This window comes from Brienomyrus brachyistius, unplaced genomic scaffold, assembly GCF_023856365.1.
Source record: "Brienomyrus brachyistius isolate T26 unplaced genomic scaffold, BBRACH_0.4 scaffold90, whole genome shotgun sequence".
Classification (NCBI taxonomy): Eukaryota; Metazoa; Chordata; class Actinopteri; order Osteoglossiformes; family Mormyridae; genus Brienomyrus; species Brienomyrus brachyistius.
Window position 1 is genome coordinate 653,049 of NW_026042365.1, and position 18,746 is coordinate 671,794.

Consider the following 18,746-nt stretch of genomic DNA (forward strand, 5'->3'; position numbering starts at 1 on the left):
GGAATTTCTCTCCATTTGATGCTTAATCCAGTTCCAGGTAAATTATTAAACACCTCCAAGCCCTTTGAATAACACTACGCTTGTTTTTTTTTTTTGTAAATAACATTTTATTTGAAATCGTTTCTGCAGACTCCTCAGTCTCCACCGAGCTCAGCTGCTTCCCTGCTTGGCGGCCAGCCTCTTGTCTCTCTCCTCGGCGATGGTCAGGCGGATGCCCTTACCGCGGGGCAGGGAAACCCATGGCTTCGTGCCCTGGGAGAAGGGGCAGGGAGAGAGAGAGCGAAAGTGCAGACCGCGGGAGATGCCATTAGTGACCTCCAGAAAGCACACATCGCATCATGCATGTGGAGAACACACATTTATGCCGGACACTAGTAAAACATGCATTAATATTTACACGGAATTCAGTCTATCATCTCATTCAAGGTCACTCCTCTGCAGATGGGCACACGCTCCTATTCAAACATTACTTTAATATTCTCTTAGTGTGTCATCGTTTCTGAAAGTTTCTCACAAAAACCTGGAGTCTACTTAGCTTTCCTATGCAAGCAGGGATACCCAAGTTTTACTAAGTTCAGTAGCAAGTTATACTAGCAACAGAAACCACAAAAAAAAGTTTTTTTTCCAGATTGCAATGTTAGTTTAGAGAAGCACAAGTATTAAATCAATGCAGTGAAGTTTGGGACAGCTAACATTTCTGCTGGACACAATAACTGCTCCCTGGTAATTTTTCCACACGCTAATAGCTTGCTAGCATCCGAAGATAACTGACTGGGTTTTACATACGTGTAAAAACGGCCAGAGGTTGCAGGGGCGGTCGCCTCCGGCTCTTACCTTGCCAATCACGAAGATGTTGGACAGCCTGGTGGCAAAGGTGTTGCCGGTGCTGTCCTTGACGTGGACCACATCGAAGGAGCCTGGGTGTCTCTCTCGGTTGGTGATCACCCCGATACGCCCCAAGTTGGCCCCACCAGTCACCACGCACATATTGCCTGCAGAGGTAAACAGGTTTTCCTCCAAATGCAAGAAAGCCAGGAATGCAGAGATCACAGCAGGCAGCCGAATGGCTGGTAAGCAGAACTGAATAATTCCGGTCCAGAGAGTAAAAGTCCAGACCGGGATTTCGTTTCGACCAACCAGTTGAGTACTCTGTGACTGTGACTCTTTATGCTCAACTGGTAGGTTGAAACAAAATCCTGGTCTGGACTTTTAGTCTCTGGACCTGAACTACCCAACTCTGCTGGTAAGTACAGATGGAATGCAAGATATCCACAGCCCAAAGCGAGACGTCTTCATGAGAGAATCCTCCCGGCTTCAGGGCCACCAATAGCCAAGGCACGGCCTTTACCTGTGTCAAACTTGATGAAATCTGTGATCTTGCCGGTCTCTAGGTCAATGCGCACGGTGTCGTTGACCTTGATGAGGGGGTCCGGGTAGCGGATGGTGCGGGCATCATGGGTGACCAGGTGGGGGATCCCCTTGTTACGGATAAGGATCTTCCTCACCTTGCAAAGTTTGTACTTGAGGGAAAGATCACATGAGAATTTTAGCGCACACACACTATCAGCGATCACGAATGAAACACCGTGGTAATGCCTCAGGCTCAGGACCCACCTTGGATTCCTCTGCCGTGATGCGATGGACGGCGAACCGACCTTTGACGTCGTAGATGAGGCGGAAGTGCTCTCCAGTCTTCTCGATGCTAATCACATCTGAGGTCAAAACGTGCGTGTGTAAGGTCAGCAGCAAGGCTGTACTACTACTGAACATTATTCAAGACATCAAGCCCCCCCCCCCCCCCCAGGACAGAATACACACTGGAAATGAGTCCGGATACTGTCTTCTATTCATCAACGTTAATTTATTTAACAGACAATTTTGTCCACAGCAAAGTGAGGACCAGAGGATAAGGGCCTTGTTCAATTGCTCATAAGTAAAAATCACTCAGGCAGCCATGGGATTTGAACAGACAACCTTCTGTTCACAAGGACGTGATCCTAACCCACAGCACCATAAACCATCAGCCCCCTAATCATCCCTTGTTATTTATCTGTGTAACCCCAACTCAAAAGCCAACAAGAAAACAAGTGTGGAAAATAAATTATAGCATTTAAGCATCGACTTTGCTTAAGAGGCCGTTCTGTAAAACAGGTTTTTACTCAGCATGTAATGGTACACAGTTTCCTGGCAGAAGTGCCTTAAATACCACAGAGAGACTAAGTTGCAGACGTTTCTGCTTTGCTCCTGTCGTTCATATATGCAGATGATCGTCAGATGAATTAGTATGCTGGGTGTGTTTCCAGCAACACAGAGAGTCTTGGTCTTAACTACTCACTCTCCAGTGTTCAGGCAATTGATTGGTAAACCAAAATGTTCCTAAACGACTGTTCTAAATGGTGAGGAGTGTCTTCCGGCTCTCGCTTTGCCAGTGCGACTGATTAACCAGCATCAGCCGCAATTTCCATGTTGAACATTTAATTGTGAATTTAAGTTCCACCCGAGTCTAAACAAACATCCACTCGTTTCCCTGCGCACTCCAATCTGAGAAAGATACAACCAAAACACACAAACTTCGTGCAGCCTTAGTTTATACTGTATCGGTTTTGTGACTGATGGCCAGTCATCCAGATTCACAGTCTGAACAAACGTTTCAGCATGAACCTGAACACAACCTGAACGTTCTCCATTTACCAGCTGGGGTCGAGGCTCACTGCCTTTTGCAACTCTGCCTTCACAACCACAGATACATTTACAACAGTTTGCCCGGAACTTTCCAATTACAATGCTATGTTACTGAGGTGCTCAGTGCATCGTGTAAATCACTGAGGTAACCAGGGACTGGATCAGATTCTTAAATGGTTTGGCTAACTATACATCTTGGGTGCATCTGCCACTTGGCTTCACGGACATGTGGTTTAACCCTCAGGAGTCAGAGGCCTCTCAGCCACAGTCGGAGTAGTCTGACATGCCTTGATATTTTCATATATTTCACCTATTTAAAGAGCATTTATCCCAAAGTGCTTTCATTCAACATAAATTCAGCACCAATAATCTGAAACCACTTAGAATGTTATTATTCTATTTTCTGTTAAACATACACTTCTCAAAAACCTATTTTCAGACATGCTGAGGAGTTGTAAAAACATCACATTATAAACATTTCTAGCCAAGACGTTTGAGCCCTGAAGCTTATAGACACAGGGGTTGGCTACACATAGGTGAATGAGACATTCTGAAATTTCATGTGGTTTGATTACTAAAGTGTTATAACTTTGGAGTGACACTTTCTCAAAGTCAGTGGCCCACACAATGAATATGGATAAGACAGGTGTCCCCACACCTGTAGCAGTTTGCATGCTGTCAGTGGCCCATCAGTCTGGAATGTCACTGCACCCCACGCCCATCACTTTGGAAAGGAGTTTGAAACGCAACAAAAGCAGCAACAATAAAATCCTTTCACAGTTTATTGGTAGATGGAATGAAAAATGAAAACCTGTGACCATATAAATGTAGAAAGCGATAAATATGATGCAGTGCCTACGCAGAGTAAACGGAAATAAAATAATTCACTATTATTAACCCTCTGGGGATGAGGGCATCGTCCCGACTAAATCCGAAATCTGTCTTCGACAATTCGTCCATTGTTGAAAGTATTAAAGGCAAACAATTAAATCACGTCACCTTTCTTTGCTTTGCTCGCATCGGGGACGTGTAGTACCGCTGTCACATGAAGATCGCTACTCGCATTCTAAATAGCCGCATTACCATGTATTCAAACCGCATTCGCATGCGAATAAACAGCGCGACAAATAACACAGGTACGAGACTCACTACTGAAAGTGGGAATTGTAGTGCAAAGATTCAGCAGCACATCCGTGTGCCATATTGTAGCCGATCACTGTAAACACCACTCAGGCATGTGCTCTTGTTAGTCACAATGGACTATATATTCATATATATTCACATATTTCTTTACCCGGTTCCAACTATCAGATTATCATGTTATTTTCACACGAATATCTGCAAGTGGGAGGGCGATCAGAGCTGCTTTGAGACGCAGAAGCTTAAATCAGTCACTCTTGTTCTTTTTATTCGTATCATGAAACTGTAAAAATATATTTAGTTTCTACCTATATATATTTCAAAAGTAGACCGTCCAAGGTTTCCAAATGTGTGTTTTTTTTTAAATGTTTACATGAAAAAACTCGCAGTTATTTAAACGGTTTGCCGTAATTTCTGCCAGATCACGCCGGCGGGACAGCCGACAGAGGTTAAAGTATAAAGTGATGCACTTGAATTTTACAGATTAGCCCATCAGCACACCGACCCCAACACCCACAGGACTGACTCTCCCTGGGACCGAGCCACACCCCATACACTGCGCTGCAGTCCATCTCCAGTATAGATAAAGATTATTTACCTATCGCTTTCATTCAAAACACAGATTTGACAAAATCAGACAGTCCCTGAAGCAAATGGGGTTAGGGGTCTTGCTCAAGGGCCCAGGTGCAGAAACCACTCTGCTGACTGTGGGATTTAAAGTGATGACCTTTCGATCACATGCACGACACCTAAGCCGCTGAGCCGAACACTACCAGATCAGAGGGCTGCTGCCATCCCTAAAACTGTATAAGGCTTGGTTTTGTGGACATAAAACTACCAAGGTTCAAATCAACTGTCAGGCTTCAGTGTTAAGGGAAGGACGGAACCCACAGCACGCTCCAGGACTCACCCATGAAGCCAGCGGGGTAGGTGATGTCCGTGCGGACCTTGCCGTCGATCTTAATGAATCTCTGCATGCAGATTTTCTTAACCTCATCTCCGGTCAGAGCATACTTCAGCCGATTCCTCAGGAAGATGATGAGGGGCAGGCACTCCCTCAGCTTGTGGGGACCAGTGGACGGCCGAGGAGCCTGGGAACGGGGAAACAGGACCTCAGAACGAGAACTCACAGCTAAAGGCAGATGTCTGACAGACGGGAAAGAACAAATTCAACTAATCATCTGAATGACAAAGAATGAAATGACGTGGGAAAATGAAGCTTTATAAGCCACTCGCACGAGAACAGATACACTGGAATATTTCTTCCACATATCCCATCATGCTCTCCTTTTTTGAAGGCATACACACACAGGAAATCAAAGTCTGCGGTCTGAGCGCCCTGGAACATTTTTACAACGGTCTGCCTCATAGAAACCCAAATTAAGCCAAATCAGACTTACAAACACTCCGGTGAGCTTGTCCAGCATCCAATGCTTCGGCGCTGCCACGCGCTTGAGGTGCTTTTTCGGTCCTCGAGCCTGGAGGGATCAGATAATACAAGATCACCGACAGATGCACGCGAATTAACATCGCAATAACGATGGAAAAAGTGTCGGACATCGCGCTTTCGCGTTCAAAAGCATATCTAGAAAAGTCCAGCCTGTGCTTGTTGGATTTCAACTCTGTGTCAGTAGCGGCATGGACGTGTTACCCATATTAACTTAAAACGGATAAAAATTACACTTTATAACACTTTAAGAATAAACGGCCTAATAAAGTCGGTTAATTTGGCATATAAAATACATTAAATACAATTTTAAAAAAGCACAAGCACTGAACTACGGAGTGCTAAAATGCCAACAGCATTTCATTAGCTACAAGTTGCTAATGTGACAAAATATTGTTGTAATATAGAGGGGTTTAGAGAAATATAGTAAAATATAATGTCGTTATGGCTTGAATATGCTATAAATAAAAACTGGAATGCATTATCGTCTATAGAAAAGACGATGTTTTGTGCTAAATTCACTGTCGGAAGGCAAGAAATATAAACTCACCATGGCGAAGACAGCAGGAAAAGGGACGTCGCAACGTAGCGCGTGAAAACTGAAACGCGGAAGCGGACGGGTGCCGGAGAAGGCCAACAGGAGCGGAATTACAAACTCTGCCATGAGCTCTTTTACTGCCAAATTCTAACAAAAAATAATTTGGTACCGATAAAATATATTATGAAATAATATTATTCATACCGGAATCCCATGAAGGTATATGTTACTTTCTATTTAACCCATATAATTTAAATGGTATAGCGGTGTTACAGTGTTCCAAAGTTATTAAACGATATTAAACACCATCGCAAAATGTAGTGTGACAGGATTTGTGTGGTAGGTCATGTTTTACAATAATAAAAATAAGGCATCTCCTCATGAAAGCAAACGAAAGTTCCGCTTGTATATCACAGTTTTTCACGAGTGCTTTAGTGCAAATTTGACAATTAACATTTAACAAATGTAAACCCCACATCAAATGTCACTTCTGCACAGCAGAACGTCATTTCTCATTGTTGCATGCACATTCCCAGATGTTTTAGCACATGTATGCAAATAGCTTTGTACGATTGTCATCATTTGACACAATTTTCAGTAAATTCTGTTTTATTGGTCAAAAAAGATTACAAAGTTTTCCAAAATTATATATGCGTGTCATCAGTGTATTACGATATGCAAAACGGTAAACCAAGATTCCAAAATGATTTTTAAATACATTTCATCCATTGTACTGATACGGCATTGTTGCGTTCAGGTTCCCGCAGTAGTCCTACATGATTTTGTTATTTTGTTGTTCTTGTATTGCCATTTTGCTGTTTTTTGTGTGTTATACGGTGCTGTCACTTGTTTGCTGTTGTACAGTGTCTTGAGATCTGAAGTTACATGCGCACGCGAGCGCTTCCTCTTGCCGGTGAACTTTACGTACTGTAATGAAGAGCCTTGCAATATTGAAACTTGTATCTTTGACATGAATGGGTATTAGTTCGACAAACGATCAGTCAGTGACAATGAGAAAATGAGAACCGACTATCATTCAGAATTGTGGAGCTCAGGAGAATGCGGCTTTCATCCTTATGCTGCGGCTCGCCGTGACTTTGGAAAATAAATAATGAGTATTCAGTTTTTTTTTTATTGTAGTTCGAAATTTGAAGATTATTGTGATCTTGTAACACTAAAATTGTCATGCAGCAGGGTCGAACAGGGATCGGGGAATAAGGATCCGGGAAACGGAGAGTCGGGAGCAAGGGGCACGTGGCACACGGAAGGATCGGGCGTGTTTCATTTTTTGTCGCTCAAGATATGCGTCAGGAAAGCCGGTATATGTCCGCCAAACCGCCGTGCATTTATCAAGCTTTTCCACCCCAGGTAGGCTAAACATGGATAAATATAAAAAAATAAAAATATCTTAAGAAAATAGAACATATAATGATGCCTGGGCAGATTCATTTGCATTCACCTCCGACGAGAGTCGCTTAATTACCAGTATGCTTAATATGTGGTGAGGAATTGGCCAACAATGAAAAGTCAAATGTTGCAAGACTTTTCCAGAACAAACACACAGCCTTTGCTGAAAAATATCCGTCGCTCACGCCTCACAGTACTGCTTACAATCCGGCGTAAAGATGAAGGTGAATCTTGCAGCCCGGATTGGCGGACGCTGTGAGCTGAGGTTCAAGAGCAAAAGTCTCATTAACCAGGTAAAATACATATTGTAATAAGATATTCTGCAAATGTGTATTTTACATTGTTCAGTGAAATAGTTTATTTTTTCAGGCGATGAAAGGATTACGGCATGCGGCAATTTTGGTTTGTTGCAAGGATGTTAAGTTCGGCTTTTTAATTCATTTGAAAGAGACATTCATCTCCGCGTGTTTTTTTTTACAGTTCAAAATAATTTCTTTGCATGAATAAAAGTTCATAAGCAATACACTAGCCTAGTTTTTACACATAGCATTAAAGTAAAAAAAAAACATTATATGTAGTGTTATCAATTTAGATACGAAAAGGATGTGCGGCTCCCGGTGTTTTCTCTTTTATGGAAACCGAGTCCAAATGGTTCTATGAGCGTTAAAGGTCGCCGACCCCTGCACTAGGGTGCCCAGATAATCCATGTCATTCCGGACACCTTGAACTACTTCAGGTTCTACAAACTGCATTAAAACTGAAAGGCTCCTATGCTCAGTTAAACCGTTCATTTCTTCTTGTGCTTTGACTGGTTTGTTTCCTTGTTTGAAAGATTCATCCAGCTGTTACGCAATAACATTAGAGACACGGACATGATTATAGAGACTGACCAATCAGCACGCAGGAAGAACTTTAGAACTTGAGTTAATTGTTTCGGACTTTTGCAGCTAAACCACACTGTTGTGCTTTATGCATGAACTGTTCTGAGAAATGCTCTTATACTCTTGAGAATGTTAAGTCTCTCACAAAATGTGTCCAAGCAACTGACAAAAACCGTAATTGTTTTTGGTCAGATACAACCTTTTGTAGCTAATCCACAGTGTTATGCTATATGCATGGACTGTTCTGAGAAATGCTTTTTGTGAGCTGTTTCATGAAATGTGCTAAAGCAATCAAGAAAAACTGTAACCCTGTCCATACCACAATGTCAGGAAAAAGCATTTGTGGGTACAATTACTTGTCACTGGGGCTGTACACTCAAGGGTTTGCCAGTTGTACCCTAGCTGTAGACAAATATACCTTTTCAGGAACAGGAATAGACCCTGAGGAACATTTTTGTACGATCAAGAGTATATTAATGTCGTTTGTACCTTGGGGTACCATTTTTCTGACACTGTATAGCAGTAGTGCATGCTTCAGGGTTCCCTCTGGCTTCCTCCCACAAAAAAACGTGCATCCTAGGTGAATTTCTTCCCCACGGTGTCCCCTGCCTTGACCTCTGCGATGTCCCTGCGTCCTCCCCACGGTGTCCCCTGCCTTGTCCTCTGCCATGTCCCTGCGTCCTCCCCACGGTGTCCCCTGCCTTGTCCTCTGCGATGTCCCTGCGTCCTCCCCACGGTGTCCCCTGCCTTGTCCTCTGCGATGTCCCTGCGTCCTTCCTACGGTGTCCCCTGCCTTGTCCTCTGCGATGTCCCTGCGTCCTCCCCACGGTGTCCCCTGCCTTGTCCTCTGCGATGTCCCTGCGTCCTTCCTACGGTGTCCCCTGCCTTGTCCTCTGCGATGTCCCTGCGTCCTCCCCACGGTGTCCCCTGCCTTGTCCTCTGCCATGTCCCTGCGTCCTCCCCACGGTGTCCCCTGCCTTGTCCTCTGCCATGTCCCTGCGTCCTCCCCACGGTGTCCCCTGCCTTGTGCTCTGCCATGTCCCTGCATCCTCCCCACGGTGTCCCCTGCCTTGTCCTCTGCGATGTCCCTGCGTCCTCCCCACGGTGTCCCCTGCCTTGTCCTCTGCCATGTCCCTGCGTCCTCCCCACGGTGTCCCCTGCCTTGTCCTCTGCCATGTCCCTGCGTCCTCCCCACGGTGTCCCCTGCCTTGTGCTCTGCCATGTCCCTGCATCCTCCCCACGGTGTCCCCTGCCTTGTCCTCTGCGATGTCCCTGCGTCCTCCCCACGGTGTCCCCTGCCTTGTCCTCTGCCATGTCCCTGCGTCCTCCCCACGGTGTCCCCTGCCTTGTGCTCTGCCATGTCCCTGCGTCCTCCCCACGGTGTCCCCTGCCTTGTCCTCTGCGATGTCCCTGCGTCCTCCCCACGGTGTCCCCTGCCTTGTGCTCTGCCATGTCCCTGCGTCCTCCCCACGGTGTCCCCTGCCTTGTGCTCTGCCATGTCCCTGCGTCCTCCCCACGGTGTCCCCTGCCTTGTGCTCTGCCATGTCCCTGCGTCCTCCCCACGGTGTCCCCTGCCTTGTCCTCTGCAATGTCCCTGCGTCCTCCCCACGGTGTCCCCTGCCTTGTCCTCTGCGATGTCCCTGCGTCCTCCCCACGGTGTCCCCTGCCTTGTGCTCTGCCATGTCCCTGCGTCCTCCCCACGGTGTCCCCTGCCTTGTCCTCTGCGATGTCCCTGCGTCCTCCCCACGGTGTCCCCTGCCTTGTGCTCTGCCATGTCCCTGCATCCTCCCCACGGTGTCCCCTGCCTTATCCTCTGCAATGTCCCTGCGTCCTCCCCACGGTGTCCCCTGCCTTGTGCTCTGCCATGTCCCTGCATCCTCCCCACGGTGTCCCCTGCCTTGTCCTCTGCAATGTCCCTGCGTCCTCCCCACGGTGTCCCCTGCCTTGTCCTCTGCGATGTCCCTGCGTCCTCCCCACGGTGTCCCCTGCCTTGTCCTTTGCGATGTCCCTGCGTCCTCCCCATGCTTTCCGCTGTCTTATGCTCTGTGTGTTTTTTGAAATCCTGCACTAAATAAACTGTCATGGTTAGTGGCCCTTAAATCATTATGTAACTACTTTGCAGTGAAGGTGAAGTGATGGTGTGTATCTGTTTGGGTTCGGACTCTGTGTCCATAACCAGAAGGTTATCAACTTAAATCCCTTGGCTGGCGGAATGATGTGATCATTGGGTCCTTGATCGAGGCCCTTAGCCCCAGTTGCTCCAGCAGTACTGTCTGCAGGAGGATGTCCACATGGGCACATATACTTACTCCACACATGCCAGAGGTGGGATTAGAACCTGCACCCCTGCCGGTGTAAAACAACAGTGCTGCCCACTGAGCCCCCCTGCCACCCAGCACTATTGCTGTTTATGTTAACCTGCACACTCAGGAGTAAAAGACTAGAACCCATCCCAGGACATACTCACCGCCTCTTGTACTTACATAATGGTAGAATCATTGCATGTATTGAACCACAAATACACTGGTCTGTATGTCCGAGTAAATAAAAGATACCTTACATATTTTATCAGCAGTACTGTCTCATACCTTCAGTGACGGGGTCTGGACCCCACCTTCCCTTTGGAGTGACAAATGTCACTCTATGTGAGTTTCTGCCTGCAGTCCAAAGACATTGGTGCCGCGCTTGTAGTTGACCGTAGTTTATGCCTGTGAGTGTGTGCCTCGTGGGATGAGCTCCACCTGACCCTGCCCAGGCTAAATGGTTGGAAGATAGATGAACTTGGTAACTTATTTGAAGAACCACTAAGATCGGACGTATCAAGTGAAATCAGGCATAGAGTTTTAATGTTTTCACAGCCATATGTTTGTTTATCTGAACTTGGAGGTAACCTGAGGATATGAGATGATGGATGGATGCAGGGGTGTCACAAATTGGACAGACCTTAATATCCGAGGCCCCTCTCTATAAATACATGAGCGCTTTCCTTATCTTTCACTATGAATCTGAGGCCAATTCGCTGTGCATGCAGAGAGCGATAAAACCTATTCCTGACGAAGACTGTAGACCTGTATCAGATAAGCTCCTTTCAGGAGTTATTTTAGCTGTGTTTAGAAGATACACTGTAACGTGAGTCTCATTTTAAATAAATCTTTTAAATTATTTTAAAATCTTCCTTACATTGTATCCTTTTCATAGGTGTGCCCATTGTGATGTCAACAATATAACCCCCCCGCCCGCCCGCCACTGGGGCAAGTTTGGTCTCCCCCAATGTGAAACTCCTTCTGACATCGACGGCTGGATGAACGTAAAGGCTGCTTGCATGCCTCAGCCACATAAACAGGGTGACGTGTGCTTTTGTGGGATAGAACTCATGGCCATTCTGGGCATGTTATTGGCTCCAGTCTTGTGATGGGTGGGGTGCTGATGCTGTTGGGTCCATGGGTCGTTTTGACCCCATTCTCACTTGTAGATTTCTTTGGACAAAAGCATCTGATAAGTACAATGTTAGTAGAACAACTTCATAACCGGTTAGTTTTGTAGACTGACTTCCTGTCTAGCATGTACACCTGCAAGCGTTTCCATATTTAAATTAAATGTTTAATTAAGAGAAAATGTATTCATCCCAAAGGGAAATCCTCAAAACCTGGAGGATGCAGACATTAATCCGACTGTCTCTTGCATGCTAGTTGAGAACTCTAATTCAGCTAGTCATCCACACAGAAAAATTATTTATTTATTAAAGACTGTTTGTGTGGATCATATTTGACAGTGAGAATATATTTGCTGCAATACAGTGCAATTAACTATCGTCATCTCGGCACTGATGTTAAAACAGGCGTGCAAGATAGTCAATAATTTAACTTTGAGAAGTATTCGCATGTTGCTACGAAACAGCCACTAGATGGCAGTATAATAAAAAGCCGAAATTCAACTCTAGCGAAAATCGTGGAAAAGCTAAGATCGGTGTACGGAGAGGTACCGGGACGTGTCTGTCCTCTGGATAGGGTTAGCATCTGTAAGCCTTGTTCCACGGGACCTGAACTGGGTTAGAGAGAATACAGAAATCTGAAATGGGCAGCAGTGTACGAGCACAATTCAACAGCCTTGTTATACACAGTAGGAGCTAGATGTTCCATCCAACAGAAAACATACGTAACAAACAATTGTTTCTTTACTACTAGTACTATAGCACGAATGTTCAAAGTATTAGCACTAATTTTAGATACTTACTTGTGTGTTCTGATTTCATAGTTAATTTATCATTAAAAACAAGCGATTTTCATTCCAGAATTTATTTCAAAATGTGCAGGAAATTATACAATTGTATGGTTGTGTCCTTGACTGTGGACCATAAGTGCTTAGAAAAAAAAGATCTGGATTGAAATGATAAACAGATTAATGGTTAAAAAAAAAGTTTATATTTACTAGATGCAAACATGATTTCACAGGCCTGCTTTCCATTGGACGCCTTCCCGTTCCCATCCTGCAACCACAGCAGCTTCATGTTCCCCCCCCCCCAACATCTGCCCAAAAAATAAAAGTTCCCACCCAGGGGTATATTTACAACCCCATCCGAAAAGGTGACGGTGCTGAAAACCGAAGGAGAGTTGACTTCAGCCGTGCGTTAGTCCGAAGCTTTTAAAGAAATCCAACACCAAACTTCAGTGTGGAACTTGCCGTGCGTCGTCACTTTCACCTTTCCAAGAAGGTCTTTGACAATTCTCTTATAAACATATTTAAAGGCAGCTTAGACCAAAATTATTCTCAGAGAAAGCAGGAAAAATTAACCCACAAGCCACACACAGCTTTTGTTAAAAAAAAAAAAACTTTTCCTTTGCCCACACAGATCGGATGGAATGGCTCTGATCGCGCACACTGAAGGGGCGGAGCTTGACAGTGGTGGGCGGGACTGGGCCAGGACAGGCCCGCATTTCAGGGCCTCCTTCAGTTACTGGGCTGTAACAGCACACTGCCTGCCACAATAAGGCCTGGGAAGAAAGAACTGCGGCCATCCATCCATCCAGACCAGGGGGTCAGGTGAAGCCGTTTGTCTTCAAAAGGCTATTTGTAGAGCTGCCTCCTCGACTCGGCTGAAAAAAAAAAAAAGTCAAAGAAAGTCTGTTTTCAGTCAGTTTGCTGGAAAAACCTCGCATCTTCAACTTAGAGACTCAGATTGAGCCATAGATAGGTTTTTAATTAAAAAAAAAAAAAACAATAAATCCAAGGAAAATAAACCAAACAGGTTTTGTCAAATAAAGTAGTTTACAATCCTCCCTTTGGCTTTTCAGCTTGAAGGTACCGTCAAGTCGCGACGAGATTCCAAAGTTCACAAGAACACCATGTTATCCGAGCTTCACCTTGAACTTTAAAATAAGGAGAAACGGCTTCACAATGCAGAGGGAGGCACTGTCTAGGCCGGCTCACAAAAATAGACACTTCAAAAAAGAAAAAAAACTCTGTATTCCTTAAATACTGTGTAAGAGTGCGCCGTAGCTGGTCAGCGGCCGGCAGAAACGTCGGAAATGAAGTCAAACTCGTTCTGCCCCAACCATAACTCCGGCAGCTCGTTAGCCTGATCCAAGCCCAGCTCAACCACCAGGGACATGAGAACCTCTTCATCCACAGGGTCGGAATCAAAGATGCCAGGACACTGGCCCGTGCCAGCGGAGCCCGGCTGCCCGGCACCTGCGGATACTGTGCTGCAGCCCCGGGTGGGTCCGCCACTGGGGGTGGAGGCCGCCGCCAGGTTCTGGTAGTGGCTGTTGAGCTTCTGAAGCTGAATGCTGGCCAGCAGGTGAGGCCCCGACTGCGGGCTGAAAGTCTGGGACTTGGGCTGGGAGTGCAGAGCGGACGAGAACTGCACGCCGGCCTTCCCCGGTGCGGAGTAGTGGAGAACGGATTCGCAGTCCTTCATGGTGCAGTTGGACAGCAGCAGAGAGCTCATTGCCCGGGGTGAAGCTGGAGGAAAGCGAGAAGATACACAAAGGAGTAAACGGAAGCACCTCAGTGCCTCGTTTCAGCTCAAAGACAAGTATTTAAGTAAAAGCGAGAACCCATTTAAAAAGGATGGGGTTCGAAGCCTGTTCCCAGGAATCCAGAGAATGCAGAGGTTCATTCTGCCCTCAGCTTTTAGAAGCCAATTATTTCCCTGATTTAAAGTTAGCATTCTATCCGTCACTAACAAGGCTGTTACATTCAAAACAGTAGAAGACCTGAAATTATACACAGATCTGGCAGGATGATGGTTTGGGAGGGCGCACAGCAAGTACTGAGTCTTCAGCAGAATTGGCATGATAAAAATAGCCAATCCAATCACATTTTCCCTCCAAATTACCCTTAACAACTACTTGACTCAAAGGATATTTAGGTCACCCTCTCCGATACAGGACAAGGCACACACCCCCAGCTCACACTCTTGCCGGGGGGAATTCCTTGAAGTGAGTTAATTGTTTAAGGGTGAGGACCATTCCTGAGCTTATGTTTGATCATAATCGCTGAAGTCTTGCAAGCAGCTGCAATCAGCCTGTTGTGCAACAGGCAGCAACAGCCTCCTTTCCAGAAAGAGGCCCATGTGCTGCCTTCATACCCGCCTCTGATCTGCATCTCTGTTCACAGACTGTCAGCTTGGACAATTACATCAGGCACGCAGATACGGGCTCCGATGGCCAAATGAACGCAGGAGGGCTGAACAGCAACGTAACTTTACAGGACTCTACAATTTAAGTATCTGGTTCTGACAAGAGGCCAGTTACGCATATTTATAGTTCTTAAAACAATTGCATTTTTTATTTTCAGCTATAAGACTCTATTTTCTACTTTAAATGTATTAACCACACCAGACGTATCATCGAAGAATCTATTTCCTCGTACGGAAGGGTAAATACCTTGAGAAAAGCTCAGCCTTAAGTGAGCGTTCGTCTCATTTAGCTTGTTGGTGCGCCGAATGGGATTCGTGTTTGAATTAATTACCCAACACATGTGACTAGCAGAGGAAACTTAAATTAATAAACCTCTTCCTGATGGTCTTTAGTTGCCAAAAACATCGTGGAATAAATTAAGCTTCTAAAAAGATGATAGAAATAAATGCTGACATGATCTTATTTTAGTAGCAACTGTAGAAAGATTGACAAATGTTCAAGTTTAAAAGTTTTAGAGCATTTTTAGAATTAAAAAATATAAATTACCTTGTATTATGACATCTTAATATTATTATTGGGTTTAACTAAACACGTTAAATAACAATAGCACGGCCCTTTAAGGATTATTGTAGCTATTTAAAATAAACATTAAAGATTAAACAAAATGCCTAAAACATAATTCGGTGGAAACTGTAAACTCAGGTCACCTATATAATGCTAATTTCAACTGACTTTCAAAATCAATCCTATTTCTTAACATTTCACATAAGATCGCGCCTTTAAATAATCAGTCTATACGTTTCACAATTCAAAACACGGTATATAAAAACTTACCTGTGCTGTAGGTATCGGGATTATTAATTCAACATTCAATCTGCAGTACGACACACTAGACTAACGAGTAAAAGATATATACTGATTAACGTAGTTAGAGATACATTTAAAATCCGAGGCTTTTTAAATGAGAAAACGGGGAGGGGGGGCACGTTGACTTATTCCTCAAAGTATGAACCTGTTTGCATGACCACCTCCACCTGTCCAGGGCGTTGAATGCTCTCCCAGAAGCAAAGCCGCGGCGCATAGAGCATATATACACAGCGGCTCCGCACCGAGAAGCGGCGAGACTCCGAAGGGAAGCCGGGAAAACTCGGGGTGGAGCGAGCGGAGGATCGGACCGAGACGCGCTCCTCTCCACGGCTGCTGAGGTTTCGGGCGTATTGTGTGTGTTTTTTTTTTTGGTTGTTTGTTTGTTTTTGCTGGGAAACGCACTAAATTCTCCCCTTCCACTGAATTACTTCTTGAGTCTGTTTTGTGTGGCTCAAGTAATTCAGAAAACTGGTAAAGCGTAACCATCTTGTTAACAGATTAGATATGCACTTTATCCCACTTGGTTCTGGTATATAACCACTCCGGTCCTCGGAAAGCACAACCGGATTTTTTCCTCTACAGTTTATATCTCTCCGCCATAAAGTGGTTTTAAGTGGGCAGATGTTCTGTGTTATGAAAAGTCGTTTTGACCTCATACCAGGCTTCACATTTATTTTTGCAAAATCATTAAATAAAACATTATTGACAGATTTCACATTGAGTGTCAGTTAATAAAAACACACAAAATTGATTTTGCACTGGCTGACCTTAGCAATTGAATGTTGTTTTACACTTAACTAGAAGGGAAATATCTAATAATATCTTAGCGAATTAACAATAAAATATATTACTGTTTTGAAAATATAGCCATATCGTTTCTTTATTATCACGTAGACCTAATTGTGCATGTATTATGCATGTAACTGATTTCTTACATTTTCTAGTAAGAGGAAGCCAGTTACTTCAGCCTAGTAACTGGATAACTTTTCTCGTGAAAAGCAACATTAACATATTAACATAAGGCTATAATACGTAGCATAATTCCTGTCACATAGAGCCGTCTCTCGTTTCGGATTTAAACCGCTGTTACAGCTAAAATACAGACAGACCCAACTTTGATTTAAAAATAACAAAATAGTGAATTATATAGGCTGGTCGATCGGACATGTTTTTAAGAATCATGTTTTTCTGTGGACATAATCAAATTTCGTTTTCTATGTTTTTGCCTTTTTACGAATAACAGACACGCATGTCTCGGCGGGACAGATTCGTGATAATTAACAGTCGCCCCATTGCCTGGTTATATAAAATGAGCTCGACCACGATTTTGTCTAAGGTTTCCAGTCGAAAGCCAAACATGCTTTTTTTATTTAATAAATATGTCACTAACATCCTCAGGTCGGTGCCCTGCGGTAGAAAGCTCACAACAGAAGAGTACTATTTTAATAACCACCATGTAACCTATAAAATAATACAATACATGTTGCGTATAAGTGTGCTATTTGTAGCTAGGGGGTACATCGAGTTAATTTTGCATGAAACTTTACAAGAGGATTTACTGCTCAAATATGTAGTTCAACTCTTCTTCAACCTACCACTGTGACAGAATGATAGTAGCGTTCACATAAGTACTTTATTTATTATTATTTTTTAAAAATAATTTTCCACTCCTCATCTCTCCACTCCTGTTGTTAAATCTGCCAGATGCAATTACTTTTTTGTTACCCTTAAACGAGACAGACGCGTTTTTATTGTTTCCCAAACGTCTTTGACGAGTTTTACATTCGCAGCCGTTCAGCGACTTGGGTTTGACTTTAATTAGTTACAAATGCGCAACACGTGTATCTGTAGACGCGAATCGTCAATCCTGCAGTAACCTGGGATTTCGTTCGAGTATGATCTTTAATTACATCTTACGCGGCATTTAAAAGGAGAAAACTGCTTTTTAAAAGAAAAATGTTAAGTTAAAGAAACGTATTGTTATAGGCTTCCAAAGCAACGTTTTGAAGCTACAACATTTTTATGAATTCCTAGAATATAAAGCTATATTTCTTAAGATAATTATCCTGATTAGTGTCCCCTGGAAGTTTAGGGCAAGTCAACGGTGCACCGTAGCCGGAACAGCAGACTCATATACACACACTATTTGCTAGTTAAAGATGCCAGTTACTCTAACTGTTTACCTTTGGGCAAGAGGAGAGTCATGCAATTTAACAGTTATAACCTCACGCAAAGGGCAGTTTGAATTCAGTAAGAGCATTAATTACTCACTCAGCCACTAGTCTTCTGAGGAAAATGTCTCTATTGTGCATTCTGAATATCTGCACACCCTACTTTTTTTAGTCCTGGTAATATCTTTGGAAATTTGACATTCCTTGTCTATTCCAAGGTTATGGAGGTGTTGATGGACTCTGACTCACCAAAAATACCCTATCGAAATGTAAGAAAATGGTGTATATGTACATGTATTTCCAGAGTTCAGCCATGCAAGCTGTTGACCTTGAAACAAATGTTCAACTACTTTTAAAAAGTATAATTGTGTTTTTATCGACCTGTGACTATAGCTTCCCAAAAGGGTGTATGTCAGGTGATTCTGATTTACTGGTTGCCCTATAGCTATACATAACGACTCATTTATTAATTGCAAATGCAGACTTTTATTAGCAAAGATTTGGCGCCTCCAAACGTAGGGGCTGGTTGTTAGCACCGCGTCCTGCTTGTCCTTTTGAAAGCCAGCAGAGTTCTCGGTTCAAGATCTATAAAAGAGGATCGTTTTCCATGTAATGTACAATGGACAGCCCGTGCATTTGTCCAGATCTTTGGAAATCGGTGCGGAATTACCACTCTCTGCACATTCTGCCGTGTTTTCGAAGAACTGGAGGTATGGTGAACCAGGAGAAATGAGCACACTGGATTTCACATTATAAAAAATCCCTGGAAATCTTTGAGTAATGTTTTCCAAAGCCTGCGCTGGTGATCGCTTTCACATACTGTGTTCATTATCGTAGCGGTACGGATTTGGCAGACTGAGCTGGAGCCTTCTCTCGAATGCATTCTTAAGATTCCCGGTAAACAACAAGCAAGAAGAAACTGAAGCGTGTGCATGGAAAATCGTGTAGAATTAATAATACACACATTTCGAC

General features: G+C 44.0%; 2 protein-coding genes across 2 annotated transcripts; both read right to left on the reverse strand.

Moving 5' to 3' along the window:
* Positions 1 to 84: 84 nt before the first annotated feature.
* On the reverse strand, positions 85 to 5,936 carry LOC125727190 (40S ribosomal protein S4-like). The gene is made up of 7 exons (XM_049003901.1): positions 5,820 to 5,936; positions 5,223 to 5,300; positions 4,733 to 4,913; positions 1,615 to 1,712; positions 1,349 to 1,520; positions 835 to 992; positions 85 to 252 (listed from the first exon to the last, which is right to left on the reverse strand). Exons 1-7 carry the CDS (start codon positions 5,931 to 5,933, stop codon positions 151 to 153), a joined length of 903 nt encoding a protein of 300 aa, XP_048859858.1. The 5' UTR covers positions 5,934 to 5,936; the 3' UTR covers positions 85 to 150.
* Positions 5,937 to 12,493: 6,557 nt separating this feature from the next.
* On the reverse strand, positions 12,494 to 15,784 carry LOC125727191 (cbp/p300-interacting transactivator 1-like). Its single transcript, XM_049003903.1, has 2 exons — positions 15,571 to 15,784; positions 12,494 to 14,056 (listed from the first exon to the last, which is right to left on the reverse strand). The coding sequence occupies exon 2, from the start codon at positions 14,040 to 14,042 to the stop codon at positions 13,596 to 13,598; it is 447 nt and encodes a 148-aa protein (XP_048859860.1). The 5' UTR covers positions 14,043 to 14,056; positions 15,571 to 15,784; the 3' UTR covers positions 12,494 to 13,595.
* Between the last annotated feature and the right edge of the window lie 2,962 nt (positions 15,785 to 18,746).

Coding starts and splice junctions, on each gene's coding strand:
- LOC125727190 (XM_049003901.1), bottom strand. CDS start 5,933: ATGGCAGAGTTTGTAATTCCGCTCCTGTTGGCCTTCTCCGGCACCCGT. Junction 1,521..1,614: donor TCACGGCAGAGGAATCCAAG/GTGGGTCCTGAG, acceptor CTTTCCCTCAAG/TACAAACTTTGCAAGGTGAG. Junction 253..834: donor ACATCTTCGTGATTGGCAAG/GTAAGAGCCGGA, acceptor CCCTTCTCCCAG/GGCACGAAGCCATGGGTTTC.
- LOC125727191 (XM_049003903.1), bottom strand. CDS start 14,042: ATGAGCTCTCTGCTGCTGTCCAACTGCACCATGAAGGACTGCGAATCC.